Raw genomic sequence first — 25,096 nt, 5'->3', positions numbered from 1 at the left:
ATAAATATGCAGTAGATTTTTTCACTGTTTGTACTGCCGTCCACAATGATATGTCTAAGTTTTGTATTAAATTGTTGGACAAAAATTATTTGTAAATACGAATTAAAAACATAATTTTAAGTGTAAATGAGTATTAAAGAGTAAAAGTGTTCATAAGTATAAAAAAGAACATAAAATGTAACAACATAGAAAAGCCATTAAATAAAATAAGTCTTTAAAAATTTTTGAAATGTTTATTTGGGCTTTTGTTACAAAGAACATTTATTCTAAACTACTGTATTAGTGCTAATTGAAAAAATGTATTCAACAGGAATAGTACTTGGTTCCTTTAGGAATCAAACAAAAATCATGTTCTTTTCCGCAATGAAAGCTTAAAGCATTTTGTTGGTAAGGCCACGCTTGATTTTTTTAACTTCATTTTTGAAAAGTCCGCACTGTTAACATTATAATTTTTTATTATGTTTGCAAGTAAAAGAAATCCGAATCCTCTAACCAGATTTTGGCCGATGCATGTACGTTTACCAACACTAAAAGGTAAGAAATGAGGAATACTCTTCTTGAGCTGTCTATTATGCTTATTCTGGGGGCAATTATTTTTTTTTAAGCTGTCATTCTGGTTTTTTTCTTTATTGAATTTGAAGTCCGATCCGTCTAAGCTCCTTCTATTGTCATCACATTTTAGACCATTTTCTTTGTTATTTGTATATTTATTCTCCAAAAACCGCTCAGGATCAAATTGTTCAGGATGATTCCAATAGCTCTCGTTCATATTTAATACATAATTATTTATAAATACGACTGTACCCTTTGTAACGCCATATCCTTTTATCACTGTGTCTTCCATTGCTACATGAGGGACAATAGGAGAGGAAGAGTATCGTAAAACCTCTAAAATGGATGCCATAGTGTATGGCATTACGTTCATATCATAAAGGCTAATTTTTTTTATACCCTTAGTAGAAACAGTGTCTACCTCATTTCTTATGTGCAACCCAATCGTTGGATTTTTGGCTATATATGCCAGTGCTAACATTACCAAGTTTCCAACTGCTGAGTGTCCTCCAATAAAATCTTCTAGCATAAAAATGATTGTGTTACGTGAAACATTCTTGTCTTCCGTTAGACTTTTTAACAGAGCATCAGTAAAATCTTTGTCGGGATCATTTAAATTAATGTTTGATTCTCGATGATTCACAATTCTCTCTAAAATAAATTTACGTATACTAGTTGACCAGTGCACAATTTTATTTATATGATTACAATAAAATGGTAACAGCCAAGGTATGTAATCAAAAGAATACCCTTGATTAATTTCCCAGAAGATTTCATCAAAGTATTCAACTATTTTTTGAAAACCCGTATCGGTGTAATTGAACCGAACTGAACACATATATTGACAAAACATATTGGCACTAGCTCCAAGTATTAAGGGTTTTATGTCACATGGATTTCCAGAAGATATGTTAACAAGCTGGTCCAATAATTGATTAACTTCAAGGTCTCCAATCTCGGACATCTTGGAAAAATAAGAGGATGCTTCCCGAGGAGAACAGTGTCGTCGAGCTAAATTTCTCCGTTTCTGTTGTAATTGAGACCAGTCGCAAAGAGCCAGTGCTATTAAGTAAGTGTATAAAAATTTGTTGTTAAATTTGAGTTAGTTAGAATAGGTATATACTTTTTTTAATTTGAATGGTTCTAAAAAATTATTAAAATTGATATAAATTTAATTTGATCTAAATTAAATTTTTTAATTTGACATTTATCTGTACATATTTGCATCTAAAGCTCGTCGTATTGCGTTTGTCGAGTGCAGAACATATAAATTTAGACAAGACCAAAGGTTGCAAAGAGATTAACCTTAAAAATAGGCAACGTTTTAGAAGTAGTAACAGGTGATATATTTATTTCTTCGACCATCAGATACCCGTTATGATCGAGGTAGAAATTGCGTAGCGATCAAAAATGTGGCAAAACTGTTTTTAATACCACATAAAAGAGGTGGCGAAATATTTTTCAACAGTTTGGGTTTGATAGGTATGGCGGATTGTGGGCGTAAAAGCGGGCGTGACCTAAATGTTTTTGACGTATTGACGGTAGTAATTAGCAAGATACACTGAAATAAGAAAATTAATGCTTTTTCAAAAGTAAACAAAAAAAAAACAAAAAATATTTTTAAAGTATCGGTTTGACTGTGTTGGGCGGCTTGTTAGTGTGTACTGGTAGAAATTAGGAAGACATATAATAAAATGAACTATTATCAAATTATATGACCGATAGAGATCGGTAAGGCAAAATTCATCAGTTTCTCCGCCGAACAATGAGTGGCGAGCCTCAGTCTTCATTTAATTTGAATTAACCATAGCTTTCAATTTCTAAAAAGATATTGACCAGTCGAAATATTTATTTAAGCTTGCGTACTGCGTAAAAAAATTCTACAGTTCTGTAAAACAACAAAAATCCTTTTAAGGACGTTTCCTTAAAAGTAATCGCGACCGTCCTAAGCGAAGCCGTGGAAATTTAAAATATATACGTAAATCTTTTCGGAAAACTTGGAAAAACATTAAAATTATTTACAGCAAATCGAATTATAATTTCTGAAGTAAAACGAAAAATTAGGAAACTGAACTGCTGAAAATGTTTTTTCTTATATGCAACGAAAAAACATGCTATTAAAATTGGAAATCTTCTTATTAAAAAAACTATTTATTTTGTTGTAAGGTTCCAATTATCCTTTTCATTTAAGTATATGAATTTTTTTATATTATTATTTTTTTGTTTTTTAAAGCAAAGTTTTAAGAACTAAAAATAAGTTTAAAAATCTTAACGATAACATTTTTTCTTAATAGTTGTTTTATTTTTCCAACCTATCTGCGATTAGAAGTCCCTAAAAATATCTTCGCTGGGTTGGTAGGTCTTTTCGTCGGAGACGGGAACGACTGCTGAGCTGTGTTAGACCTCTCGCTAGGTGGTTAGGATGCGGGAATGCTTGCTATGGTATTATTCCTTAAGCTCGGTAATTGCATTGATGACTGGTGGAATATTAAAGTCTCTTTGAATGTTTTTATTCCGAACGTACCACGGTGTCCCAGTGATGGTTCTCAGAATCTTTGATTGTGCTCGATATATGATGTCGATATTACTGTTGCTGGCATTGCCCACACAACTATGCGCCATAGGTCCATATAGGTTTCAATACAGAATTAGAGAGTAAGATCTTGTGGTTAGGCTTTGATGATGGCAGCGTTGATGAGCCAGTGTAAGTTGTTGGCTTTGAGTTCAAGATAATGGACCAGGTGAGACTACTGTCAACGGGAGTGGTATGTTTTTAATTAAAAGTGGTGAGCAATTTTGTCTGTATAGCGTAAGCGTCACGTGCTTGAATTTTTTTCTCGTATATTTTTATTCGCCAGTCAGAGAGGCACATCTCAATGTTTATGAGGTGCAATGCCAGCTGTGCTGTAGCTTGGATTGGGGGCCTTGATAGCGGCTAGGGATAGCTGTATCGTCGGCTAACGTGGATACCGTTAGGGGACTATATGTAGGGGATGTCAGCTGTATAGATGAGGTATAATTTTGGACGCTGTCTTTGGGGACTCCAGCCTCAATTTTATAATCAGTGGAAATAGCAGTGTTGTACCGCACTATGGGGAATTTGAACTGATTTGTTGCCAAAAATGTGTTTTTGAAAATTTAGCAAATTTTGAAAAAAATTTGTTTTACGGATTTAGAATTGCCTATCCGGCTAATGTTATCTAACAGAAATGTTACATTAACACTCCAATGTTAAAAAATAACAGATATAAAGTCAGCTGTTGCAGACATCGTTGAGCTTCATTATTTAGTGCCTACTAATATTCATATCTTTTCAACCACAAGGCCAAAACCCATCAAATTTGAAATAAATACTCATTCTTCAAATGTGTACCATGTGTTTTTACTAAAATATTGCTTATTTTGTGCGTGTAAACTTAACAATTTGTGTATTTAGCAAGCAGTGTCGTCATATTAGCCCATGTTGTAGAGTGATTAATTCCCTATTCGAACATATAGTCATAATTTGCGACTTTTCGCGAAAACTAAATTTTTTCTCGAAGATTTGAATTGAAAATAATTAAATATACTTATAGGAGAAAAGGCGCGCACTTTATGTGAATTTATTAAATAAATGGAAAATATGCAATAGAAAGTTGGATAAGGTTGTAGCAAAATACCTGGCATGGACGGAAAGCAATCTTAGTTTGAACTTACTTGCAAATTCAAGCAAAATTCAATTACACTTTACTGATTGGACTTACAGAGGATTGAAAATGTCGGGCCCCATGTCATCTCTAAAGCCTAAATTGAAAAATATAAGCGACTCCTCTTCCGCGAGAAATCACAGAATTGTTGTCGTGCGATGTTTGTATGTAGGAAAATGACTTATTGTTTAAAATAGATACTAAATATGTATTGACTAAAAACAAATTTTTTTTTTTTGAGGGGGTGGGGAGCGTGGTGGGCGGTGGCGACACGACCACTTTCCCAAAATAATTGTTATATAAGACTAGAAAAAATTATCATCGTATCTTATATAATTTACGAGATATTAATTTATGCCGACAAAACAGGTCAATTCCACAAATAGTGCACCGTACTGCAAACTTTCTGTCATTGAGGTATGACCTTAGAAGTTTGTGTGTGCTTTCGGGTAAAGTTATATTAACTTTAAACATTAGGCCGTCAATTTAGACTTTTTTGAAAGCTTTGGATACGTCTAAAAATAGGGCAATAGAGTATTCTTAAATTTTGAATGTAGTTCATAATTCCGTTGTTATTTGATTCACCTGCTCAATGGTTCCGTGATTATCGCGAAAGCCAAATTGATGGGCTGGTATTTTGTTGTGGGCTCTCGGATGTAGGTAAGTCGGATTAGCAGGCATTTTTCAAATAGTTTCGAAATACATCAGAGTAGATTTATTGGTCTGTAAGATGAATGAACTGTGTGGTCCTTACCAGGCATTGGAATCATCATGATGATCGATCTTTTCCATCGTTGTGGGAAGAAGCCAAGTTTGGTGATAACATTTAAGAGCTGGGTTACGTAGCGAACTGTAGAATGTGACAGCTCGATGATCATTTCTGGATGATGAGGTCGCAGTCGGGAGATTTTTTCGGGCTGAGATTATTTTATCATTATTATTTTAGTCATTTCTGTTGGACCAAACGCAATTGAGGCATGTTGCTGGTGGCAGTTTAAGGGTGAGGGCGGTAACACGAATGTGCTAGTAGGCTCGTTTGGCGTAAATGCATTTTGTAGGTGACCGGCAAATGTGATGGCTCTGTCTGCATCACTATGGACCCAGCCGCCTGAAGAATTCCTTATGAAACCGTTTTTTCAGTCGGTGGGGGAAAAGTTGGGTGGGCTCTTTTGTGCCTGTTGCGTATTCCTCCTCTTGTTTCAGATTGCTCAGATTGCCTATAGTTTTGTTGTGCGGTTGGGAATTTCGGGTTGGGCGCGTGCTTCCCGATTTTAAAACGTTTGCAAATGTTACCTTGTTAGTGCTGGGTATAGGCCAGGGAGCAAAACTTGCTTTCAAATTGGACAGCCTCTATAGATTGCAGTGTGATTACTCCCACAGTTACCGCACTTTTTATCGCTTCAATTTTTGTATTAGCTTGGCAGAGTGTCGAGTCGTGGAGATCGTGGATGGGCTCCAGTAACACGTCCTTAGGGTATCTACCAGAAAAGCGAATCTGTTGGTATTGAAGCGAATCATTATTGATCATCGTAGTATTGTCGCGTAGATTTTCCGGCTTGTTTTCTGCATCGGAATTTGTAGGGCTAAGCTTTCTCGTTATTGTAATGTAGCAGCCTATTCTTGTCTGCAAGGTCGACCAAACTTTATTGTTTGCGTTTTGTTCTCCTGGCAGTGCAGCAGTGTCGTTTGGTTCTCGCGCTATTGTTTTCGTTGGCTCAGTAAGAAAGTGAGCGGGTGCAGTAGACGACGAAATTGAGCAGGCTGTTGATATTGCTCTAGCTGTTGTTGTTGAAGATAGCGAGATTTGTGTCGGAGCTAGAAGTGCGGGAGAAAAAGAGCACTCTCCTTCTTGATTTGTTGGTAAAAGGTTTGTTGTGCTATGGGTTATGGGCCGCTCGTTGTCTGCGTTTGCAGTTCGTTGAATTAACAGCCGGCGTTCGCCTTGCTCGCGCTGACGCTGAGAGCGAGTGTCGTTCTGGCTCATAGTTTTATAATTTAATTTTTTTTTTTTTTTAATAAATCAATATATTTGAGCGGTCTTGCATCGCAAAGAGCGCTTCCTTCGCTAATGGATTATATATTTTTTTTTGTATATTATTAACCATTTACTTCACCCAAATCAACCGATTTTATATGAAGCTCAATAAAAGCACGTCTCCAGACGTCAGCGTCTGATTTATGTTGTGTGGCGTTTGTATTTCAATGGTTAAGCACCCTATCCAATCACCAACGCAGATCTGGCAACTCGAACCACTGTGATAGGTTGGCAGCACTAGCAGCTAGTTTAACAACAGTGAGTTACCGACGAAAAAAAATGCAAACTCGCTCGTTCTAACGTCTTGATCTTTAGTACTACCGCTATGTGGCTCTGCACGAATTGTTCTGACCAGGTTGACACTACGATAAGCGATCTTTCGCGCAGCGTATCTTAAAAACGTCCGTATCGGAAAAGAACTTGCACCGATAAAACACAGTCGTTTTCCAATTCAAAAGATACAAAAAATAGGTTGGCAAATATCTCCCTTCCGCTTTTTTTGCTCTTTATTCAATGCTTTATAAAAAGTGTTACAGTGATCGGATTTAGTTCAAATATGCGCCGTTTTGTTCGATAATCTGTTTCCATCTAGACGGCAACTTCATAATACCTCCCTCGTAGAAGCCCCCCTCCTTATTTGCGAAGAACTCGGACAGCCACTTTTCACAAGCCTCTTTTGAGTTCAACTTTACACCACCAAGGGCATTCGCCATGGACAGGAACAGGTGGTAATCACTTGGCGCTATGTCCGGGCTATATGGTGGATGCGATAAAACCTCCCATTCGAGATCCCGTAGCTTCTGACGAGTCATCAACGAAGTGTGTGGTCTGGCGTTGTCCTGGTGGAACACTACAACATTCCTGTTGGCTAATTTTGATTGGTCCAGAAGGTTTTTTTGTGTCAAATCATGCGGCACCCAAAATCAAGCTTTTTTTTGTATCCAGCCTTCTGCAGATGGTTTAAAATGGTTTGGTGACTAACTCCCATCACCTGGGCGATGTCACGAGATGCCACATGCCGGTCTAACTCGATGTATTCCATGATTTGATCGGTATTTGTCGTCACAGGTCTTCCGCCGGCTGGCTTATCCATGGCGTCGTTTTCACCGGCTCTGAATCGTCGAAACCATTCCTCCGCGGTTCAAAGTGATAGAGTACCATCCCCCAAAACACCATTAATCTCACGGAACGTTTCTCTGGCGGATTTGCCTTTAACGAAGGAAAACTTTAAAATAGCGCGAATTTCGGCGTTAGTGAACTCCATGTTTACACGGCTATAACACGGCTATATCCAAACTAATCATGCATAGCGTCGTTTTGTAGGTTATGTCAAGACCTTTTATGTCAAGACCTTTATGTGTAGTATTGCCAGATACGAGCTCTGTAGCGCTTTGTACATAGCCGCGAAATTCAAAAGACAAAAAGGCGGAAGGGAGATATTTTCCAAACTAATATGAAGGGAGTAAACTTCAGACAGTATTAACGAGGAACTTTTAGAGAAAGCTTTGGTTAAGGAATACTATTAAAAATACAAAAGTCTTCTTTGACGAAAATAATCTAGAAAGGTATATGGGAACGGTAAAAACATGTCAATTAGAGTTATATCCGAAATCGTATACGCCGTGGGCTTGGCGGCCCTAAATTCATAGGCCTAGACCCTCTGAAGAAAATTTTTTTTAACTAGAACTGGAGTTAGAGCCTACGAGGCAATTTTGATTGAAAACGAGTAAAATGCGAAGAGCTCTCAGGTATAGTAAAACATAATGCCGAATTTAATGAAAGGCAGAAAAATGATGTCTCTTGGAATGTGAGCAACTAACGCTGGTCACATTGTTTGTAAGCAGTACCACTAATCTGTGATAAGCTTAGCGGGTATGCCGATATGTTGAGTCACACTGAGAGCTACAAACGAAATGCAGTTCGACAATTAACGAGTGTCAAATAATTAGTTCACAATTGTTCACTCGGAAATTCTACTCTAGTAATAGAATCCCAAAATAGGGGAAATAGTGAAATTTTACTACTAGATGGGAACACTTAGACCATACAACCAATTATGAGAGTATAAAATAAAAAGCTCTAGTCTAGTATTATATAAAAAATCTCCGACCACTAAAAATCGGGGGGCAGAAGAGTTCTAGAGTTCTAGTTCTAGTCTCTCGGGGACAAAAGATTTCGAGTCCAGAGAGGACACAGTTTTTCCGGAGCTGCAGATTACCAGTCCAGCAGGGACACAGTCTCCCGGATCAAGAAGTTAATTCTGGGATTTCTAGTCGCCAGGACCAGAAGAATTCCTTGACCCAAAAGGGACGAACAAATATAAATATATTATAATATATATATATAAAATATAATAAAATCTCTAATATATATATGTCGCAGATTAATTTTTCATTTCATATATATTATAACGACCATTTCTGTTACTTTGTGTTTGCTTATTTCGTTTTGCATATTCTTCTACCTCTTGGAAGCGTGGCAAATAACTGTTATAGTTCCCGTTCTGGTCGCGGGCGGGAGTGAGAGCGAGATAGATATATTCCCGTTAAGAATAGGACTAAGCGCAGGAATTGAAAAAAATGGCATTTTGTGTGTTGGTATTGATGTGTGTGGAGTGAAATAAGTCTCCAAAGTGTGTTGGTATTGCGGGTAGACTTAGGTTCTACGCATTATTGCAACACTGTTACCGGTCACTTAGTTTTCGATCGCAGAAGAGGACAGACATGCCTCGCTCCCGAGTAGTACGCGCCAGAAAACGTTGCGCTGACACGGTGGAGGATGACGCGGAGTATAATAGTGATTCATTTCCGACATCCGAATTTTCCAACTGGACGGCAGCGCTCTTGTGATGACCCTCAGCAAATCTCTGGAAGGGAGCGCGTCTCATTGGCTGTCTCAGATGTGCTTTCCTGGCATAACATGGTCCCAGTTCCGAGAATTGTTTTTGCCACATTTTGCGGAAACAGAGACATTAGCTGCAGCAGTTATGAATCAGCTAAATGGATACCCTGCAGAAGGAGAGTGGTTGTCATTATATGGAAGCCGAATGGTTACTTCGCTTATGGCCACGTGGAAGTCGCTGAGTGTGGAACAAATTGCAGTCTCCGTTGCGCTGGCGCATGGAGCTGGAATTGACAGGCGTTTGAGGCGTTGAAGCGTTTGATACCACCAATATCAAGACTCGAATCGAGTTGCACCAAGTACTAAAAACTTATTCCTTTGACGCTAGACCGAGCCAGCATCCTAACGACAATACATCAGCGCCGCCGAAAAACTGGCCACAAAAAGGCGGAATGTCGCTGAAAAAGAGTGGCAGCTCATACCCAGCAACCCGGCAAACAATACTGTGGTTACATGGGAGGAAAAGACCCGTCTACTGTGACCTGCTATAAGTGCGGAAAAGTGCGGAAAAGATGGACATGTTTCTACAGTGTGTCCTGATCGTCAGGAGCGTTCGTCATCTAACAAAACCAGCATTATAAAAGAAGTCAACATCTGTACCGTCCTTGAGCACGTTGGATCTTTATTGCAATCTGGTGAGTCGTTCAAATTTTGTTTCGATTCCGGAGCTGAATGCTCACTAATCAAGGAAGCCGCCTGGCAGAGACTATCTTAAGCTAGAATAAGCAGCGTAGTCATTTTAAATATTGTTATCAATATTGCAAGAGTATTCGGGTTCATTTATTAGTGGAATACCACAAAGCCGTGTGACTACAGGACAGCTAGAAATTCGCTTGATCAACCAAAATAAGACGGTTCAATGGCGCCCGTATAGGTTGAGTGTAGAGCAAAAGGAAAAGTTCGGCATCTAATTCAACAGCTGTTAGAATCAAACATTATAAGACCGACCTACTCCCCCTTTGCGAGCCCTATGTTGCTTGTTCGAAAAAAAAAATGGTACAGACCGCCTCTGTGTGGATCATAGGGAGCTTAATGCAAATACAGTCTCTGAGAAATATCCATTTCCGCTTATTTCAGAACAGATTGCTAGGCTGAGTGGTGCCAGATTTTTCAGTTGTATAGACATGTCTAGCGGGTTTCACCAGATCCCAATTCAACCGAATTCAATTGAGCGCGCGGCGTTCGTTACCCCAAAAGGCCAATTCGAATATTTGACTATGCCATTCGGGCTTAAAAATGCCTGCTGTGTTCCAAAGAGCCATTAATCGTGCCTTAGGTGATCTTACGCCATTGTCTACATGGATGACGTAATGATAGTTGCACATACAAAGGAAGAGGTTCTTGACAGGCTACGAGTAGTATTGCAAACACTTATTACATTTTTTCTTTAAATATTGCAAAATGCTCGTTTCTCAAGTCTTGTGTAGAGTATTTGGGTTTTCAAGTTAGAGAAGGTTCGACCAAACCCTAGAAAAATTTAAACCCTTGTTAATTTGATATTGAGTATAGATCTGGTGAACGTATAATATGTTGACTTTCTGTCTCGGAATCCAGTTCCAGAAAGTGTTTCGAATTCAGCAGGTATAGTCGAAAAGCATATGAATTTGACAGAAATATCTGATGGCTGGTTGTTGGCTGAACAGCACAGAGACGAAGAAACTGCTTCTATTGTTTCTAAATTGTTTCTGAATTGCCCTCGTTGTCTGCATATAATCCCAAAGCCATTTAGGTGGTCCGCTGTCAACAATGTCCACGAGTCAATCATGCACCTTGGATGGGAGAAAACTCTCGAGAAGCTGTACGAGTTTTATTGGTTTGATAAAATGTCCAAATATGTTCGCAAATTCGTCTGGCAAAATACAAGTCTGCAGTTCGGCTTGATTGACATCTCGTGGAATACAGTTCATGTTGATATTACGGAAAAGCTTAGCGGCAAAAATTATCAGAAGGACTATATAATTGTGCTAATAGACGCATTTACCAAATTTGTCTATTTATCCCATACCATAAAGCTAGACACTATAAGTTACATTAAGGCAATAAGGTCTTTAATATCTTTATTTGGTGTTCCTTCTCGATTGATCGCTGATCAAGGTCGTAGTTTTGCTAGTACAGCGTTTCGTGATTTCTGCTCAGCACAGAAAATAGAGTTGCATTTAATTGCCACAGGTGCTAGTCGTGCCAATGGCCAAGTAGAGCGAGTCATAAGTACTCTCAAGTCAATGCTAACTGCGATTGAAGCTGGCCAGGGATCTTTGCAGGATTCTTTATGTGAAATTCAACTGGCTCTTAATAGCACGCCCAACAGAGTGACTAAAGTTAACCCATTAGGAATACTTAATGGCAAATAAGCAATGCCGTTTGGTCTTACACCTATCGTAGACAATGAAAATACTGTCGATATTAAAAAAGTAACAAAATGTAAAGTAACAAAATGTAGCAAAATGTATCATGGAAAAAAATGCCAAAATTGATAAAGAAAGATTTGACAAGAATTAAGCTACTGTTGTGAGACACAAGGTTGGTGACCATGTTCTGCTTAAAAATAAAGAACGGCTCCAGGCCAAACTAGATCCTAGGGTTAAAGATCCATTTTTGGTGGCCGAAGTACTACCAGATAGATATAAGCTCAAAGCTTTGAAAAATAATCGAACTTATAAATATTCTCATGAATTTTTGCGACGTATGCCTGTGAAGGGGATTACCACAGAGCTAGAAGATGAAGGCGCAGAAAAAGACGCTATGAATCAAGCCTGTGAGGGGAGTGATCTTGAAATTGATTAAGATTTTCTAAACCTTCGGATCGGTTCGGGAAACGACTTTTTCTTCAGATGGGTGCCCGACTTATGTGGTTCGCCATTTTTTTTTCCAGATTAGTTCGAATTCCGAAAACGATTGCTGGTGTTGGTTAGTTGGCCGGCTTATAGATTGCGTCAACTGTGTGCCATGTATGTTGTTTGTTGAGTTGTAAGCTAGGTGCTAGGCTAAGAAGAATATGGACTGGCCGGTTTGATAAACTGTGCGCTAGTGGAAGAAATGAATTTATTGAATAAGAATGTAAACGCTTTCAGAAAAAGCAATTTGATTATGGTTTGTCCTGAATAAAAGTTGCTGGTAATCCGGATCTCATGGCTTAAAATGCAATGATAAACTAAGAATTGAAAGAAATCTGTTAATTTGCTTTTAGAATAAATAGATAAAATAATAATACTGTTAATGAATTCAGAAAAAAAATGTGTTATGAATTGGAAACATACGAGGACGTGCGCAGGGTCAGGAAGGCCGTGTCGCAGATTTCTTTTTAATTTCAAATATAATGACCATTTCCGTTATTTTGTGTTTGATTATTTCGTTTTGCATATTTTTTGAGTACGCATTCTCTACCTCTTGGAAGCGTGGCAAAAAACTATTACAGTTCCTGTCGAACGTAGTCTGGTCGCAGGCGGGAGTGAGAGCGAGATAGATATATTCTCGTTAAGAATGGGACAAACCAGGAATTGAGAAAAATGACATTATGTGTGTTGGTATTAATGTGTGTGGAGTGAAATAAGTCTCCAAAGTGTGTTGGTATTGCGGGTAGACTTAGGTTCTACGCATTATTGCAACACTGTTACCGGTCACTTAGTTTTCGATCGCAGAAGAGGACAGACATGCCTCGCTCCCGAGTAGTACGCGCCAGAAAACGTTGCGCTGACACGGTGGAGGATGACGCGGAGTATAATAGTGATTCATTTCCGACATCCGAATTTTCCAACTGGACGGCAGCGCTCTTGTGATGACCCTCAGCAAATCTCTGGAAGGGAGCGCGTCTCATTGGCTGTCTCAGATGTGCTTTCCTGGCATAACATGGTCCCAGTTCCGAGAATTGTTTTTGCCACATTTTGCGGAAACAGAGACATTAGCTGCAGCAGTTATGAATCAGCTAAATGGATACCCTGCAGAAGGAGAGTGGTTGTCATTATATGGAAGCCGAATGGTTACTTCGCTTATGGCCACGTGGAAGTCGCTGAGTGTGGAACAAATTGCAGTCTCCGTTGCGCTGGCGCATGGAGCTGGAATTGACAGGCGTTTGAGGCGTTGAAGCGTTTGATACCACCAATATCAAGACTCGAATCGAGTTGCACCAAGTACTAAAAACTTATTCCTTTGACGCTAGACCGAGCCAGCATCCTAACGACAATACATCAGCGCCGCCGAAAAACTGGCCACAAAAAGGCGGAATGTCGCTGAAAAAGAGTGGCAGCTCATACCCAGCAACCCGGCAAACAATACTGTGGTTACATGGGAGGAAAAGACCCGTCTACTGTGACCTGCTATAAGTGCGGAAAAGTGCGGAAAAGATGGACATGTTTCTACAGTGTGTCCTGATCGTCAGGAGCGTTCGTCATCTAACAAAACCAGCATTATAAAAGAAGTCAACATCTGTACCGTCCTTGAGCACGTTGGATCTTTATTGCAATCTGGTGAGTCGTTCAAATTTTGTTTCGATTCCGGAGCTGAATGCTCACTAATCAAGGAAGCCGCCTGGCAGAGACTATCTTAAGCTAGAATATGCAGCGTAGTCATTTTAAATATTGTTATCAATATTGCAAGAGTATTCGGGTTCATTTATTAGTGGAATACCACAAAGCCGTGTGACTACAGGACAGCTAGAAATTCGCTTGATCAACCAAAATAAGACGGTTCAATGGCGCCCGTATAGGTTGAGTGTAGAGCAAAAGGAAAAGTTCGGCATCTAATTCAACAGCTGTTAGAATCAAACATTATAAGACCGACCTACTCCCCCTTTGCGAGCCCTATGTTGCTTGTTCGAAAAAAAAAATGGTACAGACCGCCTCTGTGTGGATCATAGGGAGCTTAATGCAAATACAGTCTCTGAGAAATATCCATTTCCGCTTATTTCAGAACAGATTGCTAGGCTGAGTGGTGCCAGATTTTTCAGTTGTATAGACATGTCTAGCGGGTTTCACCAGATCCCAATTCAACCGAATTCAATTGAGCGCGCGGCGTTCGTTACCCCAAAAGGCCAATTCGAATATTTGACTATGCCATTCGGGCTTAAAAATGCCTGCTGTGTTCCAAAGAGCCATTAATCGTGCCTTAGGTGATCTTACGCCATTGTCTACATGGATGACGTAATGATAGTTGCACATACAAAGGAAGAGGTTCTTGACAGGCTACGAGTAGTATTGCAAACACTTATTACATTTTTTCTTTAAATATTGCAAAATGCTCGTTTCTCAAGTCTTGTGTAGAGTATTTGGGTTTTCAAGTTAGAGAAGGTTCGACCAAACCCTAGAAAAATTTAAACCCTTGTTAATTTGATATTGAGTATAGATCTGGTGAACGTATAATATGTTGACTTTCTGTCTCGGAATCCAGTTCCAGAAAGTGTTTCGAATTCAGCAGGTATAGTCGAAAAGCATATGAATTTGACAGAAATATCTGATGGCTGGTTGTTGGCTGAACAGCACAGAGACGAAGAAACTGCTTCTATTGTTTCTAAATTGTTTCTGAATTGCCCTCGTTGTCTGCATATAATCCCAAAGCCATTTAGGTGGTCCGCTGTCAACAATGTCCACGAGTCAATCATGCACCTTGGATGGGAGAAAACTCTCGAGAAGCTGTACGAGTTTTATTGGTTTGATAAAATGTCCAAATATGTTCGCAAATTCGTCTGGCAAAATACAAGTCTGCAGTTCGGCTTGATTGACATCTCGTGGAATACAGTTCATGTTGATATTACGGAAAAGCTTAGCGGCAAAAATTATCAGAAGGACTATATAATTGTGCTAATAGACGCATTTACCAAATTTGTCTATTTATCCCATACCATAAAGCTAGACACTATAAGTTACATTAAGGCAATAAGGTCTTTAATATCTTTATTTGGTGTTCCTTCTCGATTGATCGCTGATCAAGGTCGTAGTTTTGCTAGTACAGCGTTTCGTGATTTCTGCTCAGCACAGAAAATAGAGTTGCATTTAATTGCCACAGGTGCTAGTCGTGCCAATGGCCAAGTAGAGCGAGTCATAAGTACTCTCAAGTCAATGCTAACTGCGATTGAAGCTGGCCAGGGATCTTTGCAGGATTCTTTATGTGAAATTCAACTGGCTCTTAATAGCACGCCCAACAGAGTGACTAAAGTTAACCCATTAGGAATACTTAATGGCAAATAAGCAATGCCGTTTGGTCTTACACCTATCGTAGACAATGAAAATACTGTCGATATTAAAAAAGTAACAAAATGTAAAGTAACAAAATGTAGCAAAATGTATCATGGAAAAAAATGCCAAAATTGATAAAGAAAGATTTGACAAGAATTAAGCTACTGTTGTGAGACACAAGGTTGGTGACCATGTTCTGCTTAAAAATAAAGAACGGCTCCAGGCCAAACTAGATCCTAGGGTTAAAGATCCATTTTTGGTGGCCGAAGTACTACCAGATAGATATAAGCTCAAAGCTTTGAAAAATAATCGAACTTATAAATATTCTCATGAATTTTTGCGACGTATGCCTGTGAAGGGGATTACCACAGAGCTAGAAGATGAAGGCGCAGAAAAAGACGCTATGAATCAAGCCTGTGAGGGGAGTGATCTTGAAATTGATTAAGATTTTCTAAACCTTCGGATCGGTTCGGGAAACGACTTTTTCTTCAGATGGGTGCCCGACTTATGTGGTTCGCCATTTTTTTTTCCAGATTAGTTCGAATTCCGAAAACGATTGCTGGTGTTGGTTAGTTGGCCGGCTTATAGATTGCGTCAACTGTGTGCCATGTATGTTGTTTGTTGAGTTGTAAGCTAGGTGCTAGGCTAAGAAGAATATGGACTGGCCGGTTTGATAAACTGTGCGCTAGTGGAAGAAATGAATTTATTGAATAAGAATGTAAACGCTTTCAGAAAAAGCAATTTGATTATGGTTTGTCCTGAATAAAAGTTGCTGGTAATCCGGATCTCATGGCTTAAAATGCAATGATAAACTAAGAATTGAAAGAAATCTGTTAATTTGCTTTTAGAATAAATAGATAAAATAATAATACTGTTAATGAATTCAGAAAAAAAATGTGTTATGAATTGGAAACATACGAGGACGTGCGCAGGGTCAGGAAGGCCGTGTCGCAGATTTCTTTTTAATTTCAAATATAATGACCATTTCCGTTATTTTGTGTTTGATTATTTCGTTTTGCATATTTTTTGAGTACGCATTCTCTACCTCTTGGAAGCGTGGCAAAAAACTATTACAGTTCCTGTCGAACGTAGTCTGGTCGCAGGCGGGAGTGAGAGCGAGATAGATATATTCTCGTTAAGAATGGGACAAACCAGGAATTGAGAAAAATGACATTATGTGTGTTGGTATTAATGTGTGTGGAGTGAAATAAGTCTCCAAAGTGTGTTGGTATTGCGGGTAGACTTAGGTTCTACGCATTATTGCAACACTGTTACCGGTCACTTAGTTTTCGATCGCAGAAGAGGACAGACATGCCTCGCTCCCGAGTAGTACGCGCCAGAAAACGTTGCGCTGACACGGTGGAGGATGACGCGGAGTATAATAGTGATTCATTTCCGACATCCGAATTTTCCAACTGGACGGCAGCGCTCTTGTGATGACCCTCAGCAAATCTCTGGAAGGGAGCGCGTCTCATTGGCTGTCTCAGATGTGCTTTCCTGGCATAACATGGTCCCAGTTCCGAGAATTGTTTTTGCCACATTTTGCGGAAACAGAGACATTAGCTGCAGCAGTTATGAATCAGCTAAATGGATACCCTGCAGAAGGAGAGTGGTTGTCATTATATGGAAGCCGAATGGTTACTTCGCTTATGGCCACGTGGAAGTCGCTGAGTGTGGAACAAATTGCAGTCTCCGTTGCGCTGGCGCATGGAGCTGGAATTGACAGGCGTTTGAGGCGTTGAAGCGTTTGATACCACCAATATCAAGACTCGAATCGAGTTGCACCAAGTACTAAAAACTTATTCCTTTGACGCTAGACCGAGCCAGCATCCTAACGACAATACATCAGCGCCGCCGAAAAACTGGCCACAAAAAGGCGGAATGTCGCTGAAAAAGAGTGGCAGCTCATACCCAGCAACCCGGCAAACAATACTGTGGTTACATGGGAGGAAAAGACCCGTCTACTGTGACCTGCTATAAGTGCGGAAAAGTGCGGAAAAGATGGACATGTTTCTACAGTGTGTCCTGATCGTCAGGAGCGTTCGTCATCTAACAAAACCAGCATTATAAAAGAAGTCAACATCTGTACCGTCCTTGAGCACGTTGGATCTTTATTGCAATCTGGTGAGTCGTTCAAATTTTGTTTCGATTCCGGAGCTGAATGCTCACTAATCAAGGAAGCCGCCTGGCAGAGACTATCTTAAGCTAGAATATGCAGCGTAGTCATTTTAAATATTGTTATCAATATTGCAAGAGTATTCGGGTTCATTTATTAGTGGAATACCACAAAGCCGTGTGACTACAGGACAGCTAGAAATTCGCTTGATCAACCAAAATAAGACGGTTCAATGGCGCCCGTATAGGTTGAGTGTAGAGCAAAAGGAAAAGTTCGGCATCTAATTCAACAGCTGTTAGAATCAAACATTATAAGACCGACCTACTCCCCCTTTGCGAGCCCTATGTTGCTTGTTCGAAAAAAAAAATGGTACAGACCGCCTCTGTGTGGATCATAGGGAGCTTAATGCAAATACAGTCTCTGAGAAATATCCATTTCCGCTTATTTCAGAACAGATTGCTAGGCTGAGTGGTGCCAGATTTTTCAGTTGTATAGACATGTCTAGCGGGTTTCACCAGATCCCAATTCAACCGAATTCAATTGAGCGCGCGGCGTTCGTTACCCCAAAAGGCCAATTCGAATATTTGACTATGCCATTCGGGCTTAAAAATGCCTGCTGTGTTCCAAAGAGCCATTAATCGTGCCTTAGGTGATCTTACGCCATTGTCTACATGGATGACGTAATGATAGTTGCACATACAAAGGAAGAGGTTCTTGACAGGCTACGAGTAGTATTGCAAACACTTATTACATTTTTTCTTTAAATATTGCAAAATGCTCGTTTCTCAAGTCTTGTGTAGAGTATTTGGGTTTTCAAGTTAGAGAAGGTTCGACCAAACCCTAGAAAAATTTAAACCCTTGTTAATTTGATATTGAGTATAGATCTGGTGAACGTATAATATGTTGACTTTCTGTCTCGGAATCCAGTTCCAGAAAGTGTTTCGAATTCAGCAGGTATAGTCGAAAAGCATATGAATTTGACAGAAATATCTGATGGCTGGTTGTTGGCTGAACAGCACAGAGACGAAGAAACTGCTTCTATTGTTTCTAAATTGTTTCTGAATTGCCCTCGTTGTCTGCATATAATCCCAAAGCCATTTAGGTGGTCCGCTGTCAACAATGTCCACGAGTCAATCATGCACCTTGGATGGGAGAAAACTCTCGAGAAGCTGTACGAGTTTTATTGGTTTGATAAAATGTCCAAATATGTTCGCAAATTCGTCTGGCAAAATACAAGTCTGCAGTTCGGCTTGATTGACATCTCGTGGAATACAGTTCATGTTGATATTACGGAAAAGCTTAGCGGCAAAAATTATCAGAAGGACTATATAATTGTGCTAATAGACGCATTTACCAAATTTGTCTATTTATCCCATACCATAAAGCTAGACACTATAAGTTACATTAAGGCAATAAGGTCTTTAATATCTTTATTTGGTGTTCCTTCTCGATTGATCGCTGATCAAGGTCGTAGTTTTGCTAGTACAGCGTTTCGTGATTTCTGCTCAGCACAGAAAATAGAGTTGCATTTAATTGCCACAGGTGCTAGTCGTGCCAATGGCCAAGTAGAGCGAGTCATAAGTACTCTCAAGTCAATGCTAACTGCGATTGAAGCTGGCCAGGGATCTTTGCAGGATTCTTTATGTGAAATTCAACTGGCTCTTAATAGCACGCCCAACAGAGTGACTAAAGTTAACCCATTAGGAATACTTAATGGCAAATAAGCAATGCCGTTTGGTCTTACACCTATCGTAGACAATGAAAATACTGTCGATATTAAAAAAGTAACAAAATGTAAAGTAACAAAATGTAGCAAAATGTATCATGGAAAAAAATGCCAAAATTGATAAAGAAAGATTTGACAAGAATTAAGCTACTGTTGTGAGACACAAGGTTGGTGACCATGTTCTGCTTAAAAATAAAGAACGGCTCCAGGCCAAACTAGATCCTAGGGTTAAAGATCCATTTTTGGTGGCCGAAGTACTACCAGATAGATATAAGCTCAAAGCTTTGAAAAATAATCGAACTTATAAATATTCTCATGAATTTTTGCGACGTATGCCTGTGAAGGGGATTACCACAGAGCTAGAAGATGAAGGCGCAGAAAAAGACGCTATGAATCAAGCCTGTGAGGGGAGTGATCTTGAAATTGATTAAGATTTTGTAAACCTTCGGATCGGTTCGGGAAACGACTTTTTCTTCAGATGGGTGCCCGACTTATGTGGTTCGCCATTTTTTTTTCCAGATTAGTTCGAATTCCGGAAACGATTGCTGGTGTTGGTTAGTTGGTCGGCTTATAGATTGCGTCAACTGTGTGCCATGTATGTTGTTTGTTGAGTTGTAAGCTGGGTGCTAGGCTAAGAAGAATATGGACTGGCCGGTTTGATAAACTGTGCGCTAGTGGAAGAAATGAATTTATTGAATAAGAATGTAAACGCTTTCAGAAAAAGCAATTTGATTATGGTTTGTCCTGAATAAAAGTTGCTGGTAATCCGGATCTCATGGCTTAAAATGCAATGATAAACTAAGAATTGAAAGAAATCTGTTAATTTGCTTTTAGAATAAATAGATAAAATAATAATACTGTTAATGAATTCAGAAAAAAAATGTGTTATGAATTGGAAACATACGAGGACGTGCGCAGGGTCAGGAAGGCCGTGTCGCAGATTTCTTTTTAATTTCAAATATAATGACCATTTCCGTTATTTTGTGTTTGCTTATTTCGTTTTGCATATTTTTTGAGTACGCATTCTCTACCTCTTGGAAGCGTGGCAAAAAACTGTTACAGTTCCTGTCGAACGTAGTCTGGTCGCGGGCGGGAGTGAGAGCGAGATAGATATATTCTCGTTAAGAATGGGACAAACCAGGAATTGAGAAAAATGACATTATGTGTGTTGGTATTAATGTGTGTGGAGTGAAATAAGTCTCCAAAGTGTGTTGGTTCTTAGGTTCTACGCATTATTGCAACACTGTTACCGGTCACTGAGTTTTCGATCGCAGAAGAAGACAGACATGCCTCGCTCCCGAGTAGTACGCGCCAGAAAACGTTGCGCTGACACGGTGGAGGATGACGAAGAGTAAAAGTGATTCATTTCCGACATATATAAGTTAACAACTGATAATGAATTTCTTCATAGGAACTAAGTAGCTTTGTATAAACAATGCTGACGCGCCAGAACTGGGTTCAGCCGACACTTCTTATTCGGAGTGTTGCTTCACGCTGCAAGGAATGCTGAGTCGGCTTGCCGACTTGTGGTGGCGCGATGCATTGCCGCGAGGGTAAACTTAGTTTCGATAATTGTCAACTCCTCAGTCTTAGTTTTGAGTTATAATAAACCACTGCTTGCTCCGGCGTACAGCCGCAAAACCCAATTGACATTATTATCAATTATATTGCTACGCCACAAGGCTAGTCAATCTCACCAAGGGGGCGAAGTAAAACCCTCCATCATAATCTTCATAAGAAGAAGATCGTCTCACCGCCGCAGACCGAGGACAGAAGACTCTGGATCGTCGTGGGACTACATCATTTCATAATTGGCGCCGAACAGCATCTTGGACTCAACAGTCTGATTTTACAGGGTGGTAAAGTTAAAAATCATGTCAGTTTTGCAATTGACTTCATCAACTCGAGTCAAGAAATATTTTTTTTTTTTTTTTTTTTTTTTTAAAGTTTTATTGAGGCGTTCGGGGAAATCTGGGAACCCCTTTATGTCCTTTTTCTCTATTGATTCAGCCCGTTTGAGCGCGCCGGCTAACTATAGTCTAGTTAGCTTTATCAACTTAACAAAATTTTAACAATAACAAAACAATCGCAGATAACAAATAATTTATGATAAGGGTCAGCTTCTGCTGAAATGAGATCGGGAAATCAGATCCCTCGGTTGCCTTCTGTTGAGCCTCCTTGGTCTGTTTAGAGCGCTAGCATGTCGATTTCTGTGGCGCTCCAGCCTGTCATGGTATCGACTCTAGTGCTGGCTTATCTCGTCAAATACCGTCGCGAGTTTGAGGTCTCTGTGCAGACGCACAAACCACTCGCAGCCGGTGATGAGTCTTGCGACCTAATTTTGGACAGCCTGGATCCTATTGATTTGGCTGTCACATGCCAAGCCCCAGATTTGGCACCCGTACTCCCAGTTTGGTGCTATGATCTGTTTGTAAATTGTCAGCTTGTTGGAGAGTGACCGTTTACTGCGCGAGCAGAGTAGCCAGTAGTGCTTCGCTTCCAAGATACTTTGCTGCGTTCGGCTGTGGTATGGGGGCTCCCTCGATATGGACGGTCGGTGGCGTTCTCCGCTTTAGAGTAAAGCAGACGTTGGTGGATTTACTGCTATTGATGCCGATGTTCCAACGCTTTGCCCATATCGAGAACCGATCTGCAAAGTCTTGGATACCATCGGCTGCGTCGTGCTCGCATCGGGACCTGTAGGTGTCGCACACGTCATCGGCAAATGTGGCCAACATAGATTTCCTGTAAAGGCTTACATCTGGCTGCGGCATATCGTGGCTATACAGGCAGTAAAGCAGGGGGCCGAGGACACTACCTTGTGGAGCTCCAGCTGCCACATTATGTTCCGTGGAAAGTGCTGAATGGAAACGCACAGCGATCCCAAAATACGAAGAAGGTAGCGTCTGTTTGATTTTTAGTTGGAGTCCGATGTGCCACACTCGATCAAAGGCTTTTCGAATGTCCAAGAAGAGGCTGTTGCAATATTCCTTACTGTCGTAGGCAGTCAGAATTTGCTCGACGACCTGATGGAGCTGCTCGACAGTACAGTGGCCAGCACGAAAACCGAACTGGTGCCCAGGGGTAATTCCCTGGGCTTCCATGATCGTTACAATCCGGGCAGCAATCAGTCTCTCAAACACCTTCGAAATTGAAGGGAGTAGACTGATCGGCCGTATATATTTAGCCGATCAATTGTGCTCGGCAACAGTGTATTTGTGTTGTGCCAACTAACAACCAATGAGTTGGGCACAAGCCTACATAAGTGTTAAGGTCGAATACGAAAGCGAAGATAGCTGGGAGAAAGAACAAGTAGGCCATATGGTAGGTCAGCCGATAGATAATACCATGGACCCCAATCAAATTCAAGCTCTTGTCGACAATGCTGTCAGACAAGTATAGTTGCAACAGCAAACTCAGTTTCAGACCCAATTAAATTCCCTAGCTGCTCGGCTACAGAGTTTGCAGGTGGAAGTACTGCAAATCATAACGTATGAGAAGGTGTCTGTTAATCCCGATGTTAGGTGCGACATACCTCTAGACATAATAAAATCTGTGCCAGAGTTCTCCGGCACTCAAGACGAGTATGTGGCCTGGAGACAATCGGCTATATACGCCTACGAGCTTTTCAAGCCCTACAACGGCAGCAGTGCTCATTACCAAGTTGTGGCCATATTAAGGAACAAAATCTGTGGCGCAGCTGGAGCCTTACTCGTATCCCACAATACGGTGCTGAATTTCGATGCCATTTTGACCAGATTAGACTGCACGTACTCGGACAAGACGTCATTACGCCTCTTGAGGCAAGGATTGGAAATGGTTAGGCAGGGTGACATACCATTAATGCAATACTACGACGAAGTTGAGAAAAAGCTAACGCCTGTTACCAACAAGATTGTAGTGACTCATGAACAAGAAGGTGCTGACCTGCTTAACGCTGAAGTCAGAGCCGATGCCCTACATGCTTTTATTTCGGGGCTCAAAAAGCCCCTTATAGCTGTGGTCTTCCCGGCCCAAAGCTATCTGCACTGGCTTTGGCTAGAGAAGCAGAAGCAAGCATAGAGAGATGCATGTTCGCAAACTCCTACGCCAAGGCCGTAGAGGAGCGAGCGCATACAGCGGCAAGCGGCAAGAGCCGCTTCCAGGGGAAACCCAATAAAGATAACAGGGAAGAGCAGGGACAGGACTTGAACCCGCATTTCTTCTCAAAAAGATAACGTTAACGGACAAACAAATAGTGACAATCAGGCGCAAGCTCCTCAGCCAATGGAGGTCGACTCGTCCTCCAGATTCAGGCAGCGCACTGAGCATAACAAGAAACTCCCCAAGGAATCGAATGCAGAATGAGGAGATCGACAGTGAGAATGAGTACGCTCCCAGTGACGACTCATTGAATTTTTTCATTGAACGATGGTTGGCTGGGAGAACCTTAAAGTTGTTAATCGATACCGCGCGGCAAAAAATTACATTAGGCCCGTAAAGGAGCTCAAAGATGTAATGCCGGTCGCCAGCCCTTTCTCGGTGAGCTCAATACACGGCTCCACCGGAACTAAACACAAGTGCTTAATGAAAGTCTTCAAGCACACCTCCCCATTTTTTCTTCTGGATTCTCTCAACTCGTTCGACGCTATCATTGGCTTGGACCTGTTAACACAGGCCGGGGTAAAGTTGAACCTAGCAGAGGACACTCTAGAATACCAGGGCATCTCTGAAAAGCTGCCCCAGCTGAAGTAAACTTCAATGATGTGAACGATATTGTTGTACCTGCCTCCGTTAAAAAGGAGTTCAAGGACACTATAATAAGGAGGAAGAAAGCTTTTTCCACGTCAAATGAAGCTCTTCCATTTAACACCGCTGTCAGTGCCACAATTCGGACAGTAGACAATGAACCGGTGTACTCAAGAGCTTACCCAAATCTTATGGGTGTTTCTGAAAGACGGCATTATGAGGCCATCAAGGTCACCCTATAACAGCCCGACCTGGGTTGTGGACAAAAAGGGGACTGACGCCTTCGGGAAACCGAACAAGAGGTTGGTCATAGAATTTAAGAAGCTCAACGAGCGAACTATTCCTGACCGTTATCCGATGCCTAGTATTCCCATTATTCTAGCGAATCTTGGCAAGGCAACATTTTTTACTACCCTCGACCTAAAGTCAGGGAATCGATACTGTGCTGAAATGCCTAATAGAGGCGAATATGAGGGTGAGCCAGGAAAAGACTAGATTCTTCAAGGAAAGTGTCGAGTACCTCGGCTTCATTGTAAGCAAGGATGGGACTAAGTCCGATCCAGAAAAGGTGAAGGCCATTCAGGAATTCCCCGAACCCAAAAGCGTCTACAGTGTTAGATCTTTCCTTGGTCTAGCCAGCTACTACACAAAGACTTTGCAGCCATAGCTCGTCCGATAACAGACATCCTGAAAGGGGAAAATGGTTCTGTGAGTAGGCATATGTCTAAGATTTGTGTTGAGTTTAATGAAACTCTACGCAGCGCATTTCAAAGACTTCGTAATATTCTGGCATCAGAGGATGTCATACTTAAGTATCCCGACTCCCAAAAGCCCTTTGACCTCACCACAGATGCGTCAGCAATTGGTATCGGTGCAGTCCTATCACAAGAGGGTAGACCGATCACCATGATTTCCCCTACCCTGAAACAGGCTGAACAAAATTATGCCACCAATGAGAGGGAATTGTTAGCCATTGTATGGGCCCTAGGGAAACTACAGAACTTTCTGTACGGCTCCAGGGAAATCAATATATTCACCGACCACCAGCCTCTCACGTTCGCTGTTGCCGACAGGAACACGAACGCTAACATTAAGAGGTGGAAATCCTATATAGACCAACACAACGCCAAGGTTTTCTACAAGCCTGGCAAGGAAAATTTCTTAATCTTAATGCCTTACAAAATG

General features: G+C 40.7%; 1 protein-coding gene across 1 annotated transcript in view; it reads right to left on the bottom strand.

The window, feature by feature from the left end:
- Positions 1–246: 246 nt before the first annotated feature.
- Positions 247–25,096, bottom strand: part of LOC6544253 (cytochrome P450 307a1) — a 50,454-nt gene continuing 25,604 nt past the window's right edge. Inside the window, exon 2 of the mRNA XM_001973784.3 lies at positions 247–1,614. Coding sequence (XP_001973820.2) covers positions 347–1,614 — 1,268 coding nt within the window. The 3' untranslated portion in view covers positions 247–346. The remainder of the gene's footprint in view (positions 1,615–25,096) is intronic.

The sequence above is a fragment of the Drosophila erecta genome, unplaced genomic scaffold (assembly GCF_003286155.1).
Source record: "Drosophila erecta strain 14021-0224.00,06,07 unplaced genomic scaffold, DereRS2 tig00000021-arrow-pilon, whole genome shotgun sequence".
In the NCBI taxonomy this organism is placed as follows: Eukaryota; Metazoa; Arthropoda; class Insecta; order Diptera; family Drosophilidae; genus Drosophila; species Drosophila erecta.
Note: the sequence above shows the minus strand (reverse complement) of the source record. Positions and strands in the feature narration are given on the sequence as shown.